Source organism: Macaca mulatta, chromosome 4, assembly GCF_049350105.2.
Source record: "Macaca mulatta isolate MMU2019108-1 chromosome 4, T2T-MMU8v2.0, whole genome shotgun sequence".
Taxonomy (NCBI): domain Eukaryota; kingdom Metazoa; phylum Chordata; class Mammalia; order Primates; family Cercopithecidae; genus Macaca; species Macaca mulatta.
The window spans coordinates 138,758,218-138,784,256 of NC_133409.1; the positions used below are offsets into that span (position 1 = coordinate 138,758,218).

The 26,039-nt window shown below is 44.7% G+C and overlaps 1 protein-coding gene across 1 annotated transcript in view; it reads left to right on the forward strand.

The window, feature by feature from the left end:
* Positions 1-405: 405 nt before the first annotated feature.
* Positions 406-26,039, forward strand: part of ZNF318 (zinc finger protein 318) — a 34,876-nt gene continuing 9,242 nt past the window's right edge. The window contains exons 1-6 of the mRNA XM_015136420.3: positions 406-926; positions 4,783-4,931; positions 13,069-13,708; positions 14,727-16,208; positions 18,960-19,059; positions 22,818-23,119. Of these exons, the coding sequence (XP_014991906.2) occupies positions 528-926; positions 4,783-4,931; positions 13,069-13,708; positions 14,727-16,208; positions 18,960-19,059; positions 22,818-23,119 (3,072 nt within the window). The 5' untranslated portion in view covers positions 406-527. The remainder of the gene's footprint in view (positions 927-4,782; positions 4,932-13,068; positions 13,709-14,726; positions 16,209-18,959; positions 19,060-22,817; positions 23,120-26,039) is intronic.

Genomic DNA, 26,039 nt, shown 5'->3' on the forward strand with positions numbered 1-26,039 from the left:
CTAAGTCCCGAGGCCTGGACCATCCCGGAAAGCCAGGTTCCTCTCCAGGGAAACCCTCCCTTCCGCCCCACCCACCCCGCGCGGAGGCCCCGGGGGTCACGTGGCCTCCGGGGGAGGGGAAGTGGGTGGCTCAGCGGCCGCCATCTTGAGGATTCGGAGGCGGGGCGTGCAGAGCTCAGGGCGCGCGCTTCGCTTCCCCTCCCCTCGCCCAGCCTCGCACCGGCGTCTGTGCTCCTCCCTACTTTTCTTGGTTCCTGCGGCCGCTCCCTGAGTGGAGGAGCGGGGAACCCCGGAGGCGGGGGGGGTGTGTCGGACGCGTGCTCGCGCCCTCCAACCGCCAGCCGCGGGGGCGCGCTCGGCCAGGCCCCCGGGGCGACGCGGGGCCGAGGGGAGGGGGCTGCTCCCGCGGCTGAGGCAGCGCGCAGCGGCCGCGGTGGCGGCGGCTGCAGCTCCGGCGGCGCGCTCAGGGCCTGTGTCTAGGGCGCCCCCGGGTCAGAGCTGTCGCCGTGGCCGCCGCTGCGAGAACCATGTACCGCAGCAGCGCTCGCTCCTCCGTCTCTTCCCACCGGCCTAAAGACGACGGCGGGGGCGGCCCGCGCAGCGGCCGCAGCTCTGGCTCCTCTTCAGGCCCGGCTCGCCGCAGCTCACCGCCGCCTCCGCCCTCCGGCTCCTCGTCGCGGACCCCGGCTCGCCGACCCCGCTCGCCCTCAGGGCACCGCGGCCGCCGCGCCTCGCCGTCCCCGCCACGGGGTCGTCGCGTCTCCCCGTCCCCGCCTCGGGCCCGTCGCGGCTCCCCGTCGCCACCGCGGGGCCGACGACTCTTCCCGCCGGGCCCGGCCGGCTTCAGAGGCAGCAGCCGAGGGGAGTCCCGCGCCGACTATGCCCGGGACGGCCGCGGAGACCATCCAGGCGACAGCGGCAGCCGGGTAATCCCACCCCTCGTCCAGGACTCCCTCCATCTCCCAGCCCCCTCGCCCGGAATTCCCGTTTCCAGAAACGCCCGGGGCCTCCAGACCAGGGTCCTAAGCACGAAGCCTCCGGCCAACTCCCTCGGGGATGCCGAGCCTGGAGGCTTCTGTCAGACCCGGCAGCGTTGACACAATAACGGACTCGGGAGCGCACGGGCGCCTGGTCGGGAGTGCGCTCTCCGTTCCTTAGGAATAGGCTGTTTCTCTCACGCCGGGTGAGGTGTGGAAAGTTTGCCAAGGCGAGGGGCATTTCGTCCAAACCGTGTGCCTTGGTACTTTTTGTAGAGTTGAAGTGTCCTCGGGTTTTCATCCGAGGGTTTTCATTCCGTAGTTTTCATCCCCTTACACCTGAGCTGCCTCCCTGGATCTTAAGGAAAAAAAGCCGAAATGTCAGTTTTTGTGGCGAGTTAGGGACACTTGAACCCTATCAGGCTTTACGTCTAGAGTGTAAACTGTTAGCTTAAATGAATTGGAGCTGCTTCTTGGGAATGGAGTGTGCAGGACCACAGTCATTGCCATAGCCACTAACTCTTAATCAAGTTCTGTGCCAGGAATTATGCCTAGCCTTTCACTTTACACATTCTTTTAACCCTCACAACTCTTTGAAGTGAGGCCGTTAATATTATTCCTTGTTGTACAGCCGAGGAACCAACCCAGAGAGATTCAAGTAACTCGACTAAGGTGACACGGCTAAGTGGTGGAGCTGTGATTCAACTCAGATCCGCCTGGTTCCCCAATCCCGTGATTTGAACCGCTATGTTTCACTGCTAGAGGAACGGAGCATGAGATTAAGTTTAGTTTTAGAAATAGTGTTGACCTTTAGCCATAACCACCACCCCAAGAGATCCCCTAGGTGGAGTCTGGTGTTTGGGACTTTGTTTTATTTTTAGTTCTTCAATCTTTTTATTATTATTTGAGAAAGAATCTCACTCTGTTGCCCAGGCTGGAGTGCAGTGGCGCGATCTCAGCTCACTGTAACCTCCACCTCCCGGGTTCAATCAGTTCTCCCACCTCAGCCTCCCAAGTAGTTGGGATTACAGGTGCCCGCCACCATGCCCGGCCTCTTTTTTTCAACTTAGTAACAAAGTTCTGCTTTTTTGAGTGGCTCTCTAACATGTATGTAAGTACTGTGAGTACTTTGGTCAAGGGTAAATTGTTTTGTCACTATGTTAAGATAATCAGTTGAGCAGTGGCAGTCACTACAGAGGAAGCAAGAACAGAATGCTTGTTTCCACAGCCTCCTTTTCTTCTCCAATGCACAGTGTATTTGCTCTGGTCTTTTCTGTCTGAGTAAATAGCATCATCCATTGCTTACATCAGAAACAGTCATTATCTCCCTTGTTCCCACATCTAATTTGTCAGATTACCTCATCTGTCTAACCCATTAGCCTTACCTCTAGAATACATCCCCAAAACTGCCCTCCTCCTGCCATCACTCTGGTCTAAGCCCTATTACCTCTTGCATGGATTGTTGTATTTGGCTCCTTTATGCTCTGCTCTTGCTACCCTCCAGTTTATTCTGGAGGGTACCCAGAAATCAAAATGATTTTTAAGCCCTCACTTTATACATTGACGTGTATTTATTGAGCATCTACTTTGCATTAGGCACTGTTCTGGACTGCCCTGGGGTACAACAAAGCACAAACCAGGCAAAAACTCTTATCCTTATAGAGTTAATATTCTAGCAGGGAGAGTTGCATAATAAGATGAAGTTAGAAACGCCATGGTATGTTAAATGTATTTAAGTACTAAGAAGGACTAAGAAGTACTAAAATAGGTCCGGGCACCGTGGCTCAAGCCTGTAATCCCAGGACTTCGGGAGACCGAGGCCGGCGGATCACGAGGTCAGGAGATCGAGACCATCCTGGCTAACACGGTGAAACCCCGTCTCTACTAAAAATACAAAAATTAGCCGGGTGTGTGGCGGGCATCTGTAGTCCCAGCTACTCTGGAGCCTGAGGCAGGAGAATGGCATGAACCCAGGAGGTGGAGCTTACAGTGAGCTGAGATCCCGCCACTGCACTCCAGACTGAGGGCGACAGAGCGAGACTCCATCTCAAAAAAAGGAAAAAAAGAAGTACTAAAAGCAGAGAAGGGAGTTACAGTTTGTGTATGTGTGTGAGTGTGAACAGAGTCTTGCTCTGTCACCCATGCTGGAGTGTAGTGGTGTGATCATACCTCAGTGCAGTCTCATACTCCCACACTCAAGCGATCCTCTCGCCTCAGCCTCCTGAGTAGCTGGGACTACAGGCGTGTACCACATCCCAGCTGATTTCATTTTTAAATAATTTTTTGGTGTGGGGAGGGATTTCACTGTGTTGCCCAGGCTGGTCTCAAACTCCTGACTTCAAGTGATTCTCCTGCCTCAGCCTCCCAAAATGTTGGGATTACAGGCATGAGCTACCATGCCTGGCCCGGGGAGGTAAAATTTTTGATAGAGTAGTCAGGGAAAGCCTTCTGGGAAGGTGATTTTTGAATAAAGATCTGAAGGAGGTGAGGGTGTGCTGTGCAAGCATCTGGAGGAGAAATGTAGTCAGATGATATCACTATCCTGTGTAAAACCCTCCTGTAACTTAATTGCACTAAGGATAAAATCCAAATTTCCCAACCGTGGTTTCTGCCTATCTTTTCCTCTTCTGTCACTTTGCTGCAGCCACACTGGCCGCTTTTCTGTTACTTAAAATACACCAAGCTCAATACTGAGGTGGTTCTTTCCTTTGCCTGAAACATCCTTCTACCTGTTCTTTGCAAGGCTATATGTCATCATTCAGGCCTCAGGTTATCACCTGAGAAAAACCTTTTCTTTTTTTTTTTTTTTTTTTGAGACGGAGTCTCGCTGTGTCACCCAGGCTGGAGTGCAGTGGCGCGATCTCGGCTCACTGCAAGCTCCGCCTCCCGGGTTTACGCCATTCTCCTGTCTCAGCCTCCGAGTAGCTGGGACTACAGGCGCCCGCCACCACGCCCGGCTAGTTTTTTGTATTTTTAGTAGAGACGGGGTTTCACCATGTTAGCCAGGATGGTCTCGATCTCCTGACTTCGTGATCCACCCGCCTCGGCCTCCCAAAGTACTGGGATTACAGGCTTGAGCCACCGCGCCCGGCCGAGAAAAACCTTTTCTAACCATCCTATCTGAAGTAACTCCTTTCATGATATCATATTTTAATGACTTTATAGCACTTACCAGAAGTACTATTTTTTTTTTTAAACTTTTTGGCTTACCTCCTTCACTAGAAACATGTAGGTTCTGAGAGCAGGGACTTCATTCACTTCTCTTTTCCCATGCCCAGTAGAATGAGAGGTCGCTGTTTAGGAGAGTTAGAGGTATGGGCTTATATCTCTAAGAAAATGATAATTTTTAGAAAGTGCTTTATTTTTGGAATAGTGTCATACCATAACCATTTCTCACCTTGTTGAACCCCAACTTTGCAGGATGGTTTTTTGGTTTTTGTTTTTGAGACAAGGTCCTACTCATTGCTCAGGCTGGAGTACAGTGGTGCAGTCATGGCTCACTGCAGCCCTGACCTCCCAAGCTTAAGCTATCCTCCCACCTCAGCCACCTTAGTAGTTGGGACCACGGGTGTGGTGTGCACCCCACACCTGGCTAATTTTAAACTTTTTAAATTGAGATGGAGTCTGTGTTGCCCAGACTGGTGTCACATTCTTGCTTGGGCCTATACATCTCAGCCTCCCTAAGTGTTGGGTTTACAGGCATGAGCCACCATGCCTGGCTAACTTTGTAACTAGGGAGGAGAATGTTTTTGGATACAGGGATGTTGACCCTATTGACTAACCATATTATCTTTTACTTTTGTAGAGACGCTCTCCTGGTCTGCGTTCTGACTCTTTGGAAAAGAGCTTAAGGATCACTGTTGGCAATGACCACTTCTGTGTTAGCACACCAGAACGGCGACGGCTTAGTGATCGGCTGGGGTCACCAGTGGATAATCTGGAAGACGTGGACAGGTAGGCATCACCTAAGGCAGGGCATACTATACTAGTACTTGAAGGCAGAAATGTTGCTGTTTTCTGAATGATATATTTGAAAGGATGGTGCCAGCTCTAAAGTTATTTCCTATGCCACGTGTCCAGTACAAAATATAATGTTGGGATAGAATTTCTAAGTGGGAAGAGTATAATGATGCATAGACTCTGTTGCTGAATAAATTGTATAGAAAAAAAGACTTTAAAAAGGTCATCCTAGTCTGATTAGAAAGAAGAGGCTGAGGGGACATAATCAGAGTCCTCCAAACCAAGAACAGTTGAGATGGTATAGATTCAAAAACAGTGAAACTATGAGAGGTCCCTTTCCAAAGAAAAGTTCTGGACAAAATGGGAAGTCTTTTTAAAATGGTGTTATTTTTTAGCTTATCCAGGCTGAAACATAGATTCAGAAAGGGTTTAGATAAGTTCATGTCTAATATATGTGTGTATGTGATGTGAAGTAGATAAAGTATTAACAAAAAGCTAGAGACCTTCAAAAATGTTTAAGTTCAGTTATCATTTTACAACTATTGAGTGCTGAGGAAGGGTAGATACACCCAAGAGAGTTGGATATAGACCTCAGGTGCTAGGAACTTAACCATATATAGAATGTAAATAATCATGTCAGGTGTTTTTCAGCTCACAAAAATCAAAGTGTGGATGGAAGTCCAGGAAAGCACTCTTTCTCAGAGCTGAGACCTTGACTGTTATGGTCTCTGCCCAGCACGTTGGGAGTTTTGACAAATGAGTAGCAGTAGCAATAAATCAATGTGATGTAGTTTCAAACTGAGACTGTCACTTGCAGTGTTGCACAGAGCATATCTAGGTGGGTGGGGGAGAGCTGGGCAGGAAGTCTGAGGACCAGTTTTGCCGTTGGTAGTACTTCAAAGTTCCATTGGCTGTGGATGCAGTGAAGCAAGGCAGAACAGTCTTTTTTTTTTTTTTTTTCCAGGCTTAATTCACTTTATATTTCTTATATAAAAACCCTATGTTGTAGCCACAGCTGGAGCCTGGGTCCTCTGCACAGAGACTCTGGTGTGTGTCTTGATGAGGTGGTCAGTGAATTCCTGATAGGGAGACTTGGTGAATCCAGTCTCTTTCCAGAGGTCGAGTGTCAGGTAGCTGTAGGTCTTAGAGATGGCATCAAAGGTGGCCTTGGCAAAGCCACCCAGCGTGGCAGTGCAGCCCCTGGCTGAGGTGTAGCAGTCATCGATACCAGCTGTCATGAGCAGCTTCTTGGACACGGGCTGAGACAATGCCAGTGCCCTTGGGCGCAGGGATGAGGCGCACCAACACAGAGCCGCAGCGGCCTGTCACCTTGCAAGGGACAATGTGGGGCTTGTGGATCTTGTTCCCCCAGTAGCCTCTGTGCATAGGGAGAATGAAGAGCTTGGCCAGGATGATGGCCCCACGTATGGCAGTGGCCACCTCCTTGGAGCACTTAACACCCAGACCGATGTGGCCATTGTAGTCCCTGATGGCAATAAATGCCTTGAACCTGGTGCACTGGCCAGTGTTGGTCTGCTTCTGCACTGGCATAATCTTCAACACCTCATCCTTGAGAGAGGCCCCCAGGAAAAAGTCAGTGATCTCAGATTCCTTGATGGGCAGGAAGAAGAGATAGTTCTCCAGGGACTTGATCTTTATGTCCTTGACCAAGCAGCTCAGCTTGGTGACAGGCATCCACTCCTTATCCTTGGCCTTGCCTTCATGAGCTCCGCGGCCTCAGCCCCATCCACGGCTGCAACCCCGGCCCCTCTGGGGAAGCCACCGCGGTTCCCCATCCCAGGGCCCTGGGGCCTCTGCCCCCACCCCACCCCTCCCACTGACATCATCCGCCATTTGGTGTTTTCTCATAGAAGAAGCAAGGCAGAATAGTTTTATGTCATATAACATTGAAGCTTCTAAAGGGCCTCAAGATATGTGACTGTATTACTTAATTGGGGCAGTAGCCCTTGCCCTTCTGGCTGCTTCTGTTTTGGGAAATGATTGAGTAGGTAGTCTGGGTAGGTGGTACGTAGTATGATTGTCTTCATTCTTTGCTGAGGTTTTGAGTTAGTTTCAGCAGTTCCTCTTCTTAGGCCTAGTACGTCACTTCCCCTTTGCATAAACTTTGTTATGCACGTGTGCTTCAGATAACTAATTGTATTTTTAAATTACAGAAATTAAAATTTTTCCTCTTAGGGAGTTTGGGGTGGCAGTATTCTTTCTAGAATCGTGTTTCAGAGACACGGGTCTACTTTAGAGAAAGTGAGATTGAGGTTCTAAACAGAGATACAAGGCCATTTAAAAAATACTGTTGCCCCCTACACATTTCTCTTCTTTCCTTTTTGTTCAGTATGGTTTGTGTGGATAATTACTGTCCATTAAAACCAGGCCACAGGACCATTGGCATACTCAGGATGTCTCCTGACAGTGAGTCTAGTCTTCAACCAATGATACAGGCCATTTATATCCTTTGTATGTAGATGTTTAGGCCTGGCACAGTGGCTCTCACCTGTAATCCCAGCACTTTAGGAGGTTGAGGTGGGCTAATCACTTGAAGTCAGGAGTTCAAGACCAGCCTGGCCAACATGGTGAGACCCTATCTTTACCAAAAATACAAAAATTACCCAGTGGTGGTGCATACCTGTACTCCTAGCTACTCCAGAGGCTGAGGCAGGAGAAGCTTGAACCTGGGAGGCAGAGTTTGCAGTGAGCCCAGATTGCACCACTGCACAGAGCAAGACTCTGTCTCAAAAAAGAAAAAGAAAGTGTATGTAGATGTTTAGTTTTTTAAAAGTTATTTATTAATTTTTTTTTGAGACAGAGTCTTGCACTGTTGCCCGGCTGGAGTGCAATGGTGCAATCTCAGCTCACTGCAGCCTCCGCCTCCCAGGTTCTAGCAATTCTCCTGCCTCAGCCTCCTGAGTAGCTGGGATTACAGGTGCGGGCCACCACACCCGGCTAATTTTTTTGTATTTTTAGTAGAGATGCGGTTTCACTGTGTTGGCCAGGCTGTTCTCGAACTCCTGACTTTGTGATCTGCTGACTTCGTGATCCACCGACCTCGGCCTCCCAAAGTGCTGGGATTACAGGTGTGAGCCACTGTGCCCGACCGCTTTTAAATTTATTTTTAAGAGACAGGGTCTCACTCTGTCACCCAGGCTGGAGTGCAGTGACACGATCATAGCTTAGTGTAGCCTCTAACTCCTGGGTTCGAGTGATTCTCCTGCCTCAGCCTCCCAAGTAGCTAGGAATACAGGCACACACCACCCAATGCCCAGCTAATTTTTTTTATTTTTGTAGAGATGGGTTCTCACTGTGTTGCCCAGGTTGGTTTCAAACTCCTGAGCTCAAGTGATCTTCCTGCCTCAGCCTCCCAAAGTGATGGGATTGCAGGTGTGAACCACCATGCCTGGCCAGATGTTTATTTATTTGTTTTTTTTCTGAGACTCTAGTATTCTTTCTCTTCCTTTATTGAATCTGTTAAGTTTTATATCAGGTTTGGATGGTAGCGAAGTTGGGTTTTAGTGTCTTCACCTTAGCAGCCCTATATGTAGGACTGTAATTCTTCTCAAAAGGGAACATGAACAGGTAATGTGAAAAATTCTGAAACGCTTGGCTTCTAAAGACCTGTGGATGTGAGGTTGATTTCTCCTGTTCATCAAAGTAATTTGCACATTTAATGTTCCATTCATGGAGCTGTTTATTTTTTAAAAATCAGGCCGGGCGCGGTGGCTCAAGCCTGTAATCCCAGCACTTTGGAAGGCCGAGACGGGTGGATCACGAGGTCAGGAGATCGAGACCATCCTGGCTAACACGGTGAAACCCCGTCTCTACTAAAAAATACAAAAAAAAAAACTAGCCGGGCGATGTGGCGGACGCCTGTAGTCCCAGCTACTCGGGAGGCTGAGGCAGGAGAATGGCGTGAACCCGGGAGGTGGAGCTTGCAGTGAGCTGAGATCTGGCCACTGCACTCCAGCCTGGGCGACGGAGCGAGACTCCGTCTCAAAAAAAAAAAAAAACAAAAAACACATTATCTTTTTAAAAGACAATGTCTCGCTCTGTTGCCCAGCCTGGAGTGCAGTGGCGTGATCATAGTTCTCTGTAACCTCAAACTCCTGGGCTCAAGTGGTCCTCCCAGCTCAGTCTTCAGAGTAGCTAGGACTGTGGGCTACATTGCCATACCTGGTGAATTAAAAAATAAATTTTTAGAAATTGAGGGTCTATCTATGTTGTCCAGGCTAGTCTCCTGACCTCAAGCAATTCTCCTGCCTTGGCCTCTTGAAGTGCTAAGATTACAGGTGTGAGCCACTGTGCCCAGCTTATCTCCTAATTCCTTCTCCTTATTCTGATAGATTGAAGGAGTAGGATTTTTTTCCCCTCTGATTTACTTTAGGGAATAGAAGCAAACAGCTTTCTTGGGGCATTTTTGGGGCTCATCAACAGAAAAGAATACAGAGTTTAGGCTCTGAAGGACCTTTTAAAATATATATACATTTTTTAACAGCTTTATTGAGATGTAATTTGTATACTATGTAATTCACCCATTTAAAGTGTACAGTGATTTTTGGTATATTCAGAGTTGTGCATCCCTCACTACAATAAATTTTAGAACATTTTTATTATACCAGAAAGAAGCTCTGTGCCTTCAGCCATTACTCCCTCCGCCCTACCCCCAGCCGTGGGCAATCACTAATGTACTTTCTGTCTCTATAGATTTGCGTATTCTGGACATTTCATATAAATAGAATCATATAATATGTGGTCTTTTGTGACTGGCTTCTTTCACTTAGCATATTTTTTTTAAGGTTCATCCGTGTTTGTAGCATTCCTTTTTATTGCTGATAATATTTTATTGTATGGGTATACCACGTTTTGTTTATCCATTCATCAGTGGTGAATGAATGGATAACATTTGGATTCTTTTCACTTTCGGCAATTATGATTAATGCTGCTCTGAACATCGGTATAAAAGTTTTTATATGGACATATATACATTTTTTAAAAACTTGTTTAACAGAGATTTGTAAACATAAAAATGTAGAATAGTATAGTGAACCCCCATGTCCTCATTACCCAACTCCAGCAATCAGTTTTTTAAATAGATAGACCTTATTTTAGATAACAGTTGAACTCTTAACCAAGGCTTTCAGGGAGTGTCCATCATTGGACTCTTTCAGAGTATAGGAGATTGTACTCTTTTTAGGGCTCACTCTTACTACAGCCAGTTCTCTTCTCATATCCTTTTGGAGTTCTGGGGAAGGAGGACATGAGCTTCTAATAAGCAACCTGATTTATGCCTACACATATGTGATAGCTTTATTAAGAAAACTGTTTTTATGCAGGCCAGGCACGGTGGCTCAAGCCTGTAATCCCAGCACTTTGGGAGGCTGAGACGGGCGGATCATGAGGTCAGGAGCTCGAGACCATCCTGGCTAACATGGTGAAACCCCGTCTCCACTAAAAAATAAAAAAAAAAAAAACCTAGCTGGGCAAGGTGGCGGGTGCCTGTAGTCCCAGCTACTCGGGAGGCTGAGGCAGGAGAATGGCATAAACCCGGGAGGCGGAGCTTGCAGTGAGCTGAGATCGGGCCACTGCGCTCCAGCCTGGGCGACAGAGCTGAGACTCCGTCTCAAAAAAAAAAAAAAGAAAACTGTTTTTATGCCTTTTTTCTGTCTCATTCTACTGGAGATTCCAAGTCTGGACTGAGGCTTTTTGAGAGCCATCTCATTTATAGCTTCTTGATAGTACTGGATTAGATCTTGGGCTAGTATGCCATTTCATGGTGACGTGTAATAGTTCTAGTGGGGAGCTGAATGTCGGAGTGTGAATGAACTTGCCACTCCTCATCGAGCTTATGTTTTCTCTCCCTATACTAATATGATCAGAGACTTCTTGTGTGGTAAATGGTGTTTTGACAATGGAGTGACTCAACTCATGAATATTCCTCTCTGGAAATGGGTGTGTTTATGGCTGACAGACCTATAGAGAAAAATTTTTACCCCAGTTTGATTTCAGAAATCATCCTTGGTTTATTCCCATTTATTCCTATTTCATACTACATTGAAACTTCAACATTTCCCAAATTCTTGGGAAGAAGGTGGGTAACAGAAACCTGGATTCCCACAAGTGGCATTCTTGTTAGAGAAGGTAAATAAAGTTTGTCCTTGATAACCTTTCATGAATTTATTCCTAGGTCTACAACTTTGAACAAAGGCAGGCTGGTGAATAAGAAAAGGCAACGTTTTGAGGTTCTGCTGGCATAGTCTCAGAGATAGGAAAGCAACTACTAAAAAAACTAGGAAAAGTCATTTCTAGAAACTCACAAAAAACAAAAGTAGCTACTAGAAACTGCAGAAAACACTAATAGTTACCATCCTCTAGATGATAATTCACTCTGGAATGTGAGTGACATGTAAGAACTTTTATTTTTTATTCAGATTATTTAGAAATTTCATACATAAAGTGCTAGAGGATCTTTATTTCTGTCTATGATTTAAATCAGAAACTTTCGTTTTGTGTCATAGCCATAGCCCCCGAGAAGGTTAGGACTATTGGGTGTGGTATAGAGTTCTCAGCTGAAAGAATAGATGTCCCATCCTAGATTTTTACCTCATGCCACAAAGGTCTGAGACATTTGTATTTAATGAAATAAAAATATAAGGTGAACCAAACCATCACTTTCTCGTTTCTAAGCCCGAGAATAGCAGAGTTTTTGTAGATATCCAGAGAAGGCAAAGAGGGTGACAGAACAGGCTGTGAGAGAGTTTTTTGGTTTTTAATATGTGAACCATCGAGGCAAAGCATTGGAGAACCTTCTAAAACTTATGAGAAAATCATGCTAATTAGAATAATCATTTTTTTAAAAAGTTACCCTATAGTGAAACTTTTTTTCCAATTGAATTGTTAGAACCTTAATATACAGACTTAAAGTTGGATATAGTATGATTTAACTGGGGTAGAAGGTCCAGAGCCCTGCTGGTTTTGCTTTTCTAGTACCTCCTTTCTTTTGGTAGCTCCTGAGCACTCTTTAGAACCTCTGGAACACAGCTTTAAAACCATTGATCTGAGCCACGTGCAGAGGCTTACACCTGTAATCCCAGCACTTTGGGAGGCTGAGGCGGGCGGATCACCTGAGGTCAGGAGTTCGAGACCAGCCTGGCCAACATGTGAAACCCCATCTCTACTTAAAAAAATGCAAAAAAATCAGCCAGCGTGGTAGTGCACACCTGTAATCCCAGCTACTTAGGAGGCTGAGGCACAAGAATCGCTTGGACCAGGGAGGTGGAGGTTGCAGGGAGCCAAGATCACGCCACTGCACTCCAGCCTGGGCGACAGAGTGAGACTCTGTCTTAAAAAAAAAAACAGAACAAAACAGACTGGGTGTGGTTGCTCACGCCTGTAATCCCAGCACTTTTGGGAGGCCAAGGCGGGCGGATCATGAGGTCAAAAGATCAAGACCATCCTGGCTAACATGGTGGAACCCCATCTCTACTTAAAAAAAAAAAAAAAAATTAACCTGGTGTGGTAGTGGGTGCGTATAGTCCCAGCTACTCAGGAGGCTGAGGCAGGAGAATGGTGTGAACCCAGGAGGCGGAGCTTGCAGTGAGCCGAGATTGTGCCACTGCACTCCAGCCTGGGTGACAGAGCAAGACTCTGTCTCAAAACAAAACAAAACAAAATAAAAAAAATCCCATTGATCTGGACTGGTGTTTCTCAGACTTTAAAGTACAAAAAAATCACCTTGAGATCTTGTTAAAATGCATGTTTTAGTTCAGATCTGCTTGGGGTGGAGCTTTGAGAAGCTGTATTTCTAAATAGTTCCCAGGTAATGCTAATGCTCTTTGGTCCGCACTACACTTTCAGTAGCAAAGAGCTAGAATTTAGCTTGTGTGGAGTTGTGTAACTTGCATGATACTTTGCATGCCCCAAGTCTAGTCAAAGATACTACCCAAGAACTCTGTCTAGATATATTGGTAATGTTAACTCTTGGTTAGAGGCCAAAGCTGCTTGCACCCCAGGGAAAGGGAGAGGAAATGTTCTTGGACTTCATGATAATAGGCTTTTGCCTTAAGCATTTTATAGCCCCCTTGACAAAGTCCATTTGTTCAATGATGCTTCTCTTTTTCCTCAGGGATGACCTGACTGATGATTCTGTCTTCACTCGAAGCTCCCAGTGCTCTCGGGGTCTTGAGCGATATATTTCCCAGGAGGAAGGGCCTCTCAGTCCCTTCTTGGGACAACTGGATGAGGACTACCGAACAAAAGAAACTTTCCTGCATCGATCTGATTATAGTCCCCATATCAGTTGTCATGATGAGCTTTTGCGGGGAACAGAACGGAATCGAGAAAAACTCAAAGGCTACTCTATACGATCTGAAGAAAGGAACCGGGAGGCCAAAAGACCCCGTTATGATGACACAGTGAAGATAAACAGCATGGGAGGGGATCACCCAAATTTTACATCAGGAACTCGCAACTATCGACAGCGTAGACGAAGCCCAAGTCCTAGGTTTCTCGACCCTGAGTTTCGAGAACTGGATCTTGCCAGACGAAAGCGAGAGGAAGAGGAGGAGCGAAGTAGGAGCTTGAGTCAGGAGCTGGTTGGAGTTGATGGTGGTGGTACTGGCTGTTCCATCCCTGGATTGTCAGGTGTCCTAACAGCATCGGAGCCAGGATATTCTTTGCATCGGCCTGAAGAAGTATCTGTGATGCCCAAGAAGTCCATTTTGAAGAAGCGGATTGAGGTGGACATAATGGAGCCTTCCATGCAGGTCTCTGCTTCATTTCTTGTAGGGCGTCTTGCTAGTCTGTCTAATATCTTAATGCCTGTTTACTTTCCTGTGGGCTATGTTTCTAATGGTGTCTTTGTAATATATGCTGGACCAACATTGTGAGCTATGCCTTCTAGGACTGTGAGCTACACCTTCTAGCACTCTCCAAATGAAACTGTAGGCCTTTTAATGCATCAGTAGAGGGTTATATTGCTGTATATTAGGCTTTATATTAATAAATAGATATTTTGGAGAGTATCTGCTATAAGTTTTTTCCTTAAATTGGATTATCCTTTGGCAATCTTTGAATATGGGTTTGTTGGAAATGAAGCTTGAAGGGCAAAGGGAGGAGGTGACCTCAATTTTCTCATCTCTCTTTAGAGAGAAGACAAGATGTATGAGTTGTAGGACACTGAACTAGAAATCAGGTGATTCTGATTCTGGACCCTCTTCTGCCACCAACTTACTGTGATGTTTAGACAAGTCACCTCACCATTCTGAGCCTTGATATTTTTCCGTCACCTGTGAAAGGATGGTGAGACCACTAATGGAAAGACCACTAGTTTTTAGCTGTCCTCTTAGGAGATAAAGGCTTCTGAAGAGGTTCTCAAGCAAGGGAATGCTGATGAGTTAGTGTTCCAGAGTTTCCTCTCCCCACTTCAGCCAAAGCAGCGCACTCTCTCTTTTTTTTTTTCTTTTCTTTTGGGGATCCATAGAAAAGAAAACAAGCTAGGGGATCTCTAAAATCCTTTTGAATTCAACTTCCTTTTAACACATAGATAAAGGTGAGGATTCCATCCAGATTGCCTCACTTCCTTGTTTCTCCTTAACAGCAGAAACATCTGGAGATAAGGTGACTCACATTTTGAATCTGGCTAAGGATATTTGTCCTCCCTTTTATCCATACTTATCTCTCACCTGTTAATTCAGAAAGACCAAAGTATTTAAGTAATTTATCTCAGTTACTAATCTTCTGAGATTCTGCATAAGATTAAATCAGTTGTGTTTGTCTTTGCAGCTTGAGAGTTTTTCCAGCAGTACCAGCTCCAGCCAGGATCACCCTCTCTACTCTGGGCACCCATCCCTTCCACTAAGTGGTGCTATTGCTGCTTTTGCCTCAGAGATTGAAAACAAGGGGACTATGGTAGAGACTGCCTTGAAGGAACCTCAGGGCAACCTCTACCAATGGGGTCCTCTTCCTGGGATTCCCAAAGACAACAGTCCTCTCAGAGAAAAATTTGGAAGTTTTCTATGCCACAAGGATAATTTAGATTTGAAGGCCGAGGGACCTGAGCGACACACAGACTTCCTGCTGCCCCATGAGAGAGCTAGCCAGGATGGCAGTGGTTTTTCCCGAATTCTGAGCATGTTGGCTGATTCTACTAGTACACAGGAAAAAAGGCGACGTAGCTTTCCTGACATTGAAGATGAGGAGAAATTTCTCTATGGGGATGAAGAAGAGGATTTAAAGGCAGAATCTCTACCAAAGCCCCTTGGGAGCTCTGAGAGTGAAGTTACTAGGCAGAAGGCAAGCTCCCTGCCGTCTTCAGCTCCAGCTGTAAAGCTAGAATCACTAGAAGAGACCAATCCAGAATATGCGAAGATCCATGACTTGCTCAAGACAATAGGGCTGGATATTGGAGTAGCGGAGATTAGTCAATTGGCTGCACGCACCCAGGAACGACTTCATGGCAAGAAGCCGTCATTACGCTCCTCAGCTGACCGCCGTTCCTCAGTTGACCAATACTTTTCAGCTGACCGCTGTTCCTCAGTTGACCACCGCTTCTCAGCTGACCGCTGTTCCTCAGTTGACCACTGCTTCTCAGCTGATCGACGTTCCTCAGATCCCCACAGACTAGAGAGCAGGGAGGCACATCATAGCAATACCCACTCTCCAGAGGTGTCCCATCCCCACCCACCTTCTCCTGTGGATCCTTACCTGCTCACAAAAAATAGCCCTCCATTCCTAAAGTCTGACCATCCGGTGGGTCATATTTCAGGACCAGAGGTGGTTGGTAGTGGGTTTCAGTCATCTGTTGCAGTCAGGTGCATGTTGCCATCAGCCCCATCTGCCCCAATTAGACTTCCACACACTGCTGCTTTATCTCAGTTTCACATGCCAAGGGCCTCTCAGTTTGCTGCAGCTCGGATACCTCCAAATTACCAGGGACCTGCCATTCCCCCTGCCTCCTTTGATGCCTATAGGCATTACATGGCATATGCAGCCTCAAGATGGCCCATGTATCCCACCTCTCAACCATCAAACCACCCTGTACCTGAACCACACAGGATAATGCCAATAACCAAACAAGCTACTCGTAGCCGTCCCAATCTGCGTGTGATCCCCACTGTGACTCCTGATAAGCCTAAGCAGAAAGAGTCGGTGCGAGGCTCAATTCCTGCGGCCCAAGTGCCTGTTCAGGTGTCCATTCCGTCACTCATAAGATACAATCCAGAGAAGATCTCTGATGAGAAGAACCGTGCTTCCCAGAAGCAGAAGGTGAATATTAGCTTTGGGCATCCTGTGCCTGAGTTTTCTACTTTACCATACATTTGTATATGTTTTTTAGAGGGGGTTGAAAATTTGTAAGGCTCTTTCACTTGAAGTCCTTTGGAGGCTGCCGTCATCACCCTGAGAAATGTATATTGTTCCTCAGTTTTTCACACGCCTTTTTTTTTTTTTTTTTTTTAAGATGGAGTCTGACTCTGTCTCCCAGGCTGGAGTGCAGTGGCATGATCTCATCTCACTGCAACCTCTGGGTTCACGCCATTCTCCTGCCTCAGCCTCCCGAGTAGCTGGGAATACAGGCGCCTGCCACCACGCCCAGCTAATTTTTTGTATTTTTAGTAGAGACGGGGTTTCACTCTGTTAGCCAGGATGGTCTTGATCTCCTGACCTTATGATCCGCCCGCCTCAGCCTCCCAAAGTGCTGGAATTACAGGCTTGAGCTACCGTGTCTGGCCCAGACTTCTCTTTTTTAAGTTTAGTTCTATCCAAATTAATGGTCTTCAAACACTGTAGATAGGAACTGGGAGCCTTGAAGTCTTCAATATAATTTCATAGTGGAGTGGGGAACCAAAATTGGGTGTGGTGAAGGAGAATCAGTAAGCCTGTTTGATCCCAGTGAATTCTGTATTTTTTTTTTTTTTTTTTGAGGCGGAGTCTTCACTCTGTCGCCCAGGCTGGAGTGCAGTGGCACCATCTCGGCTCACTGCAAGCTCCGCCTCCCGGGTTCGCGCCATTCTCCTGCCTCAGCCTCCGGAGTAGCTGGGACTACAGGCGCCCGCCACCGCGCCCGGCTAATTTTTTGTATTTTAGTAGAGACGGGGTTTCACCGTGTTAGCCAGGATGGTCTCGATCTACTGACCTCGTGATCTGCCCGCCTCGGCCTCCCAAAGTGCAGGGATTACAGGCGTGAGCCACCGCGCCCGGCCGAATTCTGTATTCTTACCCTGTAGTGATTATGTGAGTTAAAGCTAATAATTAGTTGTTGCTTGATAATTGAAGCAAACCAACAAATAAACTTTGCTTGATCTGGTTTATCTTAGAGCCCAGGAGTAACAGTAACATTTTTGACATGTTATTTATTTAAAAAATTATGTGTGTGTGTGTGTGTTTGTGTATGTATACATATATTTTATATAGAGATGGGGTCTTCTCAGTGTTGCCCAGGCTGATCTTGAACTCCTGGGCTCAAGTGATCCTCCCCTGCCAGCCTCACCCAGAGTGCTGGGATCACAGGCATGAGCCACTGTGCCTGGCCTCTAAAATCATTTTTTATATTATCCAGGTTCATTGGGTTCCCAGGCTGTGGGAAGAAAGCAGTGACTGGGGTAAAGATATAATTCTAATAATTCTGATAATTTAGAGCAGTAGGTGAAAACTACATCAAGATAAGGAATACATAATAGAAGAATTTTGAGTGGAAGAGTTAACACATACTATTAATTGTATGTGTTAGAAACATAAAAATGTAACTTGTTAGAAACATAAAAATGTAATGTGTATAATTTGGTTTGCTCATAAAAGTTAAGACCTGGCCGTGCGTGGTGGCTCATGCCTGTAATCCCAGCACTTTGGGAGGCCGAGGCGGGCAGATCACGAGATCAAGAGATCGAGACCATCCTGGCTAACACGGTGAAACCCCTTCTCTACTAAAAATACAAAAAATTAGCCGGGTGTGGTGGCACGCGCCTGGAGTCCCAGCTACTCAGGAGGCTGTGGCAGGAGAATTGCTTGAACCCAGGAGGCGGAGGTTGCAGTGAGCCGAGATCATGCCACTGCACACCAGCCTGGGCAACAGAGCAAGACTCCGTCTCAAAAAAAAAAAGTTAAGACCTGAAGAAAAAAAAATAGAGGGCCAGTCTCAGTTTTTTGCAGTTAAAAAGTTTTAGCCAATTATTGGGAAGACAAAAGACACTTCAGAGTATTTAAGTTCAATAGAAACTTAACTTCAGTCTTTAGTTTTACTAAAGTCTTTTGAGAAAGGGAAATAGGTTCAATATAGACAAAACTTAAAACTTCAGAGACAGTGTTTGAAGGTCATACACTTTCTCTTTCCTTTTATAAATCTAGTCCTTAAGTCAGGGTGCTGATAATAGGTCTATTATAGACACATCAGCCTATTATATGCTGGTATAATATAGACAAGCCATATTTGCTTTTTTCCATTAGGTAGTAGTATAGTTGAAAGATCATGAGCTTTAGGGCAGATATACCTGGATTGTAAATCTACACTTAATGTGTGACTTTGAGTATTCTGCTTAATCTTGTACAACCTCAGTTTTCTAACTACAAAATAGAGAAAATGTTGTGAGGTTTAAACAACATGCTACTCTGGGCACACTGCCTATGGGTTATCCCTGCTTTCCAAGGAGCAGTGAAAATAAATAATATGAAATATGTCCCTTACCCATAACATATATAGTTCCTTTATGGTTCTATATATAACATACATATGGTTCCCTTTGGAACTTAGAACCACTATCTAATAGTTGCTATCAGTGCCCTAGATGCTTCCTGCAAAAAACAAAAAAACAACCTTTCTGGACAGTATAGTTTTTGAAAAGATGGACAGTTCTATTCTGGAACTTAGAACGAAATATCACTTTGACTGTAAGGTCAGAGCCTGTGTGCAGGCATTTGGATCCTTACAGTCAGATAATGTCTAGCATGAAGGCTTCTGGAAGAGAGAAATAGAAAAGAGAGTGTTGGAGGAGATGGACTCTCTTACCATTTTGTATTTTGCAGGTTATTGAAGAGAGGGAAAAACTAAAGAATGACCGGGAAGCCCGCCAGAAGAAGATGTACTATCTTAGGACCGAGTTAGAGCGGCTTCATAAACAACAAGGTATCAGCTGCTTTGCGTGATTGCCTTTTTGTAATAACTTACGTAGGAGAACCAAATTTGCTACTCTCACACAGGTTCAGTAACGTGAAACTTCATTTAAAAACATTTTTTTTTTACATAATTAAACTTACAAAAAAGTTGCAATAATAGTGCGAAGAATTCTCAGGTACTCTTCTCCCAGATGATGATGATGGTGATGATGATGAAGATTTGAGACGAAGTTTTGCTCTCTTGCCGAGGCTGGAGTGAAGTGGCGTGATTTCGGCTCACTGCAACCTCTGTCCCCCAAGTTCAAGTGATTCTCCTGCCTCAGCCTCCCAAGTAGCTGGAATTACAGGCACCTACCACCATGCCTAGCTAATTTTTTTCATATTTTTAGTAAAGATGGGGTTTTGCCATGTTGGCCAGGCTGGTCTCAAACTCCTCACTTCAGGTGATCCACCTGCCTCAGCCTCCCAAAGTGCTAGGATTACAGGCATGAGCCACCACACCCTGCCAGATTATTAACATTTTAATACACTTGCTCTATCTTTTTTTCTCTCTCTCAATGTGTGTGTGTGTGTATGTGTGTGTGTAATTTTTCCTGAACTTTTTTTTTTTTTTTTTTTGAGAAAGAGTCTCACTCTGTCGCCCAGGCTGGAGTGCAGTGGCGCAATCTTGGCTCACTGCAACCTCTGCCTCCTGGATTCAAGTGATTCTCAATCCTCAGCCTCCCAAGTAGCTGGGATTACAAGTATGTGCCACCACAGCTGGCTAATTTTTGTAGTTTTAGTAGAGATGGAGTTTCACTGTTTTGTCCAGGCTGGTCTCAAACTCCTGGCCTCAAGCAATCCTCCTGCCTCAGCCTCCTAGAGTGCTGAGATTATAGGCGTGAGTCACTGCACTGGCCTTTTCTGAGCTTTTTAAAGTAACTTGTAGATGTGATGTTCCTTTACTCCTAAATACTTAAGTATTTCCTAACAACAAAGAAGGTGCATATCCTTAATACACTTATCAAAATTAGGATATTAGCAGTGATACAATACTATTATCCAGTCTACCAATCTTACTCATATTTCACATTGTCCCATTAATGCCCTTTATAGCAAAAGAAAGTGCAAGATTATTTATCACATTCAGTTTTCATGTTCTTATACTCTTCTTTAATCTGAGTCTTTGTATTCCATAACATTAACATTCTGGAAAATAAGAGGTCACATATTTTGTAGAATATCCCTTAATTTTTTATTTGTCTATTTCCTTATGATCAAATTCAGGTTATTCATTTTTGGCAAGACTATCACAGAATTGATGCTCAGTTTGTATCAGGTGTTGATTTGTCCCATTACTGGTAATGTTAACTTTAATTATTTGGTTAAAGTGGTGTCTGCCAGATTTCTCCACTATAAACTTACTGTTTTACCTTTTTAAATTAATATGTATCTTATAGAAGAGATACTTTGAGACCTTGTAAATATTCAGTTACTCCTCAAACTTTCACCCACTGATTTTAGCATCCACTGATGAGTCTTGCCTGAGCCAGATATTATGATAATAGTTATTTAAAAAAATTTTTTGAAACTAAAAAAAATTTTTGAAACAGGGTCTCACTGTGTCACCCAGGCTGAAGTACAGTGGCAGTGGCATAATCTTAGCTCACTGCAGCTGGCTCAGGTGATCCTGCTGAGTAACTGAGACCATAGGCATGAGCTACCATGCCTGGCTAATTTTTTTTTTTTTTTTTTTGGCTAGAGACAAGGTTTTGCCATGTTTCCAAGGCTGGTCTCAAACTCCTGAGCTCTGCGGCCTCCCAAAGTGCTAGGATTACAGGCATGGGCCACTGTGCCTGGCCTGTGATGGTATCAAATAGTGATTTTTCAAGTTTCCTCATTCCTTCTACCTTTATTAGTTGGCTTTCTACTATAAGAGGGAACTTCCTAACCCTCACTGCCATTTGTTTATCCATTTATATGAGTATGAATTCATGGATTCTTCGTTTGATACGTTACAATGTTTTATTATCATTATTTATTTTCATGCACACATTGTTCCAAATCTGGCCAGTGAGACCCCTTGTGAGTTAGTTCCTGTGTCCTTTCAATATGTCTTCATCATTTTTGAGTTCTTTTTTTTTTTTTTGAGATGGAGCCTTGCTCTGTTGCCCAGACTAGAGTGCAGTGGCGCAATCTCAGCTCACTGCAACGTCCGCCTTCCGGGTTCAAGTAATTCTCTTGCCTCAACCTCCCGAGTAGCTGGGATTACAGGCACGTGCCACCATGCCCGGCTAATTTTTGTATTTTTAGTAGAGACGGGGTTTCACCCTGTTGGCCAGGTTGGTCTTGAACTTCTGACCTCAGGTGATCCGCCCTCCTTGGCCTCCCAAAGTGCTAGGATTATAGGTGTGAGCCACCACGCCCAGCTTTTTTTAATTTAATTTTATTTTTTTTAAGAGACAAGGTCTCATTCTGTTGCCCAGGCTGGAGTGCAGTGATACAGTGCTGTCATAGCTCACTGTAACCTCGAATTTTTGGAGTCAAGTGATCCTCCTATGTCAACCTCCCAAAGCACTGGGATTACAGGCATGAGCAACAGTACCTGGTCTTTCCTTAAATTTGGCACACACACACAAAAATGTTCCCTGATGCCTTCCTTTTTATTCCATTTTTTTATGCTTTTAGGAATTCACATACACAGTGAGGAAAAGAACATAACAAGACTTCTAAATACTGATAGGATGAAAGAACAGAGAGTAGGAGAAGATGTAATTGCTTCTGTCTGGGTTTGGACTGTTTAGGGATGAGAAATTGAGTTATTTATCCTGTGAGGATTAACGCCAGAGGATCTGCAGTTTAGAATAGGAGATAACATTAAATAAGCCAGCAGGGTGTGGTGGCTCACACCTGTAATTCCAGCACTTTGAGAGGCTGAAGCGGGCAGATCACTTTGAGCTCAGGAGTTTAAGACCAACCTGGATGACATGGCAAAACCCCATCTCTACCAAAAAAAAAAAAAAAAGGTTAACCAGAGGCAAAACCTAAAACTCATTGAAGAAATTGTTAAAGTGTCCTTAGATCAGATAAAGTCAAATATATTACCCTCTAAATAATTCTTCAGCACTCTGAAGAGAGGACAACTGCTAGATTCATAGTTATAACACTTATTAATGTTTTTGAGAGACACACACAAAATTATATATACTGTTATGGGAGTTCTTGGAGCCCCTGAAGCCTGTCCATAGATCCTTACCTTATAACCTTTATACAAAAGATAATGTCATAACCCATCCTTTACCTTCATAGAAGCTTCACTTACACCAACCCATGTGGAAGGAGAGTCTTACTTGCTCTTAGAAAAAAAAAAAATTGTTTTTTGAGATGGAGTCTGTCACTATCACCCAGGCTGGAGTGCAATGGTGTGATCTTGGCTCACTGCAACCTCCGCCTCCTGAGTTTAAGCAATTCTCCTGCCTCAGCCTCTTGAGTAACTAGAATTACAGGTGCCCACCACCACACTTGGCTAAGTTTTTGTATTTTCAGTATAGACGGGGTTCCACCATGTTAGTGAGGCTGATCTCAAGCACCTGAACTCAAGCAGTTACCCTCCTCAGCCTCCCAAAGTGCTAGGATTACAGGCGTGAGTCACTGTGCCTGGCCGCCCTTAGAAACTTTTGTGGGCAAAGATTTTGTAACCATAAAGCCCTGACAAATTACTACTTGTAAATGAGAAACGACTCATCTTATTTTCCCTGTGCTTCTTTTTGTTGACATTTGACTACTCAGGAGAAATGCTGCGCAAGAAACGAAGGGAGAAGGATGGCCACAAAGATCCGCTCCTGGTGGAGGTGAGTCGGCTTCAGGATAACATTATGAAGGACATTGCAGAGCTACGGCGAGAGGCAGAAGAGGCAGAAAAGAAGCAATCTGAACTGGACAAAGTAGCTCAGATCTTGGGAATTAACATCTTTGATAAATCTCAGAAGTCTTTAAGTGATAGTAAGGAGCCTACAGAGAAGCCTGGGAAAGCAGAAAAATCCAAGAGCCCAGAAAAAGTGTCATCGTTCTCAAACTCCTCCTCCAACAAGGTAACAACTCAACTTTTCCATTTCTGTCATCTTTTTTTTTTTTCCCCTTAGACTCCTATGGAAGTTTTCTAACCATATTCTTAACTTAGGTTTTCAAAGTGTTCTTACTCTTGTTAATTATTTTCTTACAGTATAGATCAGAGCATGGTACTCCTCTTCAGAATTTCAGCAGTTCCTTGTTGCCCACAAAGAATCCCAAATCCTCAGTGTTCAGGACCTTCTATATTCTTGTTCCAGCATTTACTCCTTAACCCACTCCTGTCTGGCTTCTGATCTTCTCACAGCTTGTATATACCCCTTTGCGGGGTTAATATTTAGCAACTATGTTCATGTCTAGGTCACTACTATGTTGCCAAAGTCAGTAGATACATTTTACTTCTCAAATGAGCAGCATTTGAGGCCGAGAATCACTTTCTCCTACAAAAACTCTTTTCCCTTGGCTTCTGTCACACTTCTTTCCCTCCTAGTACATTGGATGCTCCTGCTTAGTATCCTTTGCTGTTGCTCATACATAATCTTTAAACTTTTGAGTTTCTCAGGGCTTAGTCCTTGCCCAGTTCTCCAGAATTTGCTCTTTCTTTCTAGGCCATTTCATCCAGTCCTATGCTAAAATGCCATGTGAGAAATGCAAGTTTTATGTTCTAGTCAAATGAGTCTTCTGAGTGTCTAACAACCTAACTCACCATTTCCACTTCATTGTCTCATAGGCATTTGAAATTGAGCATGTCCTAAACTAAATTAATGGTTGTGCTCAGCCTCCTTCCAACTTTTTCTTCCTCCATTGTTATCCATTCTCAATGCATGGCACAACAGTTTTCATGACAACAACTTAAAAGTCACTCTTAGTGCTCTTCTCTCCCTAACTGCTCCATAGGCAGTTACAAATTCTGTCAGGTCCCTCTCCAAAGTAAATCTCGATTCCATCCAGCTTACCATCTCCATTGACATTCAAGTCCAAGCCACATCAGTTTTTGCTTATGTTGCTCTGTTAACTCTTTTTGCACATATAGCCAGTGATCATGATACTCAATCCCTTGCCTACTTCCTCAACCTCATTTCATGCCTCTTTCCCTCTTGCTGACTGTAGTTGCATTACTAACCTTTTCATTCCTCAAATGTATCATCTCCTCTCATGACCTCACATTTTCTGTTCCCTTTCTTTACCATGCAAATTGAACTCTTTCCTTATCTGCTCTTCTAACTCCAATTCATCCTTTAGATTGGATCTTAAATTAGTTCCCTGACTTCCTTCTCTGATTCCCTAGACTGTTAAATTTGCCTGATATACGCTCCCATAATATCTTGTAATTTTCCTTCTTAGCATTTATGACAGATCTGATTATATAATTATATGTGTTCTGCAAATTTGCTTTTAAGGTTCAAAAGTTCCAGGGACTTTATATGTGCCATTGTTCAATATGGTTCCCAATACATAGCCCAGGGCCCGGCATATAGTAATGAATACTGCTCAGGAAACATTATATTACATCTTACACTGCGTCACCTCAAAGTGCAATTTTCCAGGTGTGCAATATCTGGTATTACACCTCTCTGGTTTTGCATTAATAATCCTATTAGCCTGGAATAATCTTTCTCCCACCCCCACTCACCCATTAAAGCCCAATTTGGATACCACCTCCTCCTTGAAGAATTTCCAGAATTCCACCCAGATCTAGTTAGCCTTCTTTAGCACTCTGTAATTTGTTTCTTTGTAAAATTTATTTCGTTGTCTTATTTAAAGACTCTTACGTCTGTCTCCACTAAACGAGAGCTTCTTTTTTTGTTGTTAAAGATGGGGTCTTGCTATATTGCCCAGGCTGGTCTTCTTTTTGAGACGGAGTCTTGCTCTGTCACCCAGACTGGAGTGCAGTGGTACAATCTTGGCTCAACCTTGGTTGAGCCTGCAACCTCCGCCTCCCAGGTTCAAGTGATTCTCCTGCCTCCGCCTCCCAAGTAGCTGAGATTACAGGCATGTGCCACCACCCCTGGCTAATTTTTGTGTTTTTAGTAGAGGCCGGGTTTCACAATATTGACCATGCTAGTCTTAAACTCCTGATCTTGTGATCTGGCCTCCCAAAGTGCTAGGATTACAGCCGTGAGCCACCCTGCCCAGCCATTTTTTTTTTTTTTTTTTTTTTTTTAAGACAGAGTCTTGTTCTGTTGGCCAGGCTGGAGTACAGTGGCGTGATCTTGGCTCACTGCATCCTCTGTCTCCCGGGCAATTCTCCTGCCTCAGCCTCCCGAGTAGCTGGCATTACAGGTGTGTACCACCACACCCAACTAATTTTTGTATTTTTAGTAGAGATGGGGTTTCACTATCCTGGCCAGGCTGGTCTCGAACTCCTGACCTCAGATAATCCACCCGCCCCAGCCTCCCAAGGTGCTGGGATTACAGGCATGACCCACTGTGCCCATCCCCGGCTGGTCTTGAACTCCTAGGCTCAAGTGATGATCATCCTGCCTCAGCCTCCCAAAGTGCTCATATTACAGGTGTGAGCTACCCCACCTGACCTGAGAGAATAAAAGAGGAATCTTTATCTTTGTGTTTCCCATGGCATACAATATGTCTAGCACATAGTACATCCTCAGTTAATGTTGAGAGGTAGGAAAGAGAATATATTCTGTATTATCACCCAAGCTCTATTTTTTTCCATGTCTTCCTAGGAGAGTTTTCTTTCTCAACCAGGTAGGACTAGTCTTTTATACCTGGGTCTTGAGTCTAGGTAGGGCCTTTAATGGGAGAAGAATTTAAAAGCTCTGGTCCTTTGTAATTGACTTATACATTGGATTTCTATTCATATACCAACCCCATGATAATCTATCATCTTGATTTGGGTGAGTCTTCATGGTCTCTGAAACTAACAGGGATATGTTACAATTCAATTTTCATCTCAGCAGTAAGGAATATTATGTCCACAAC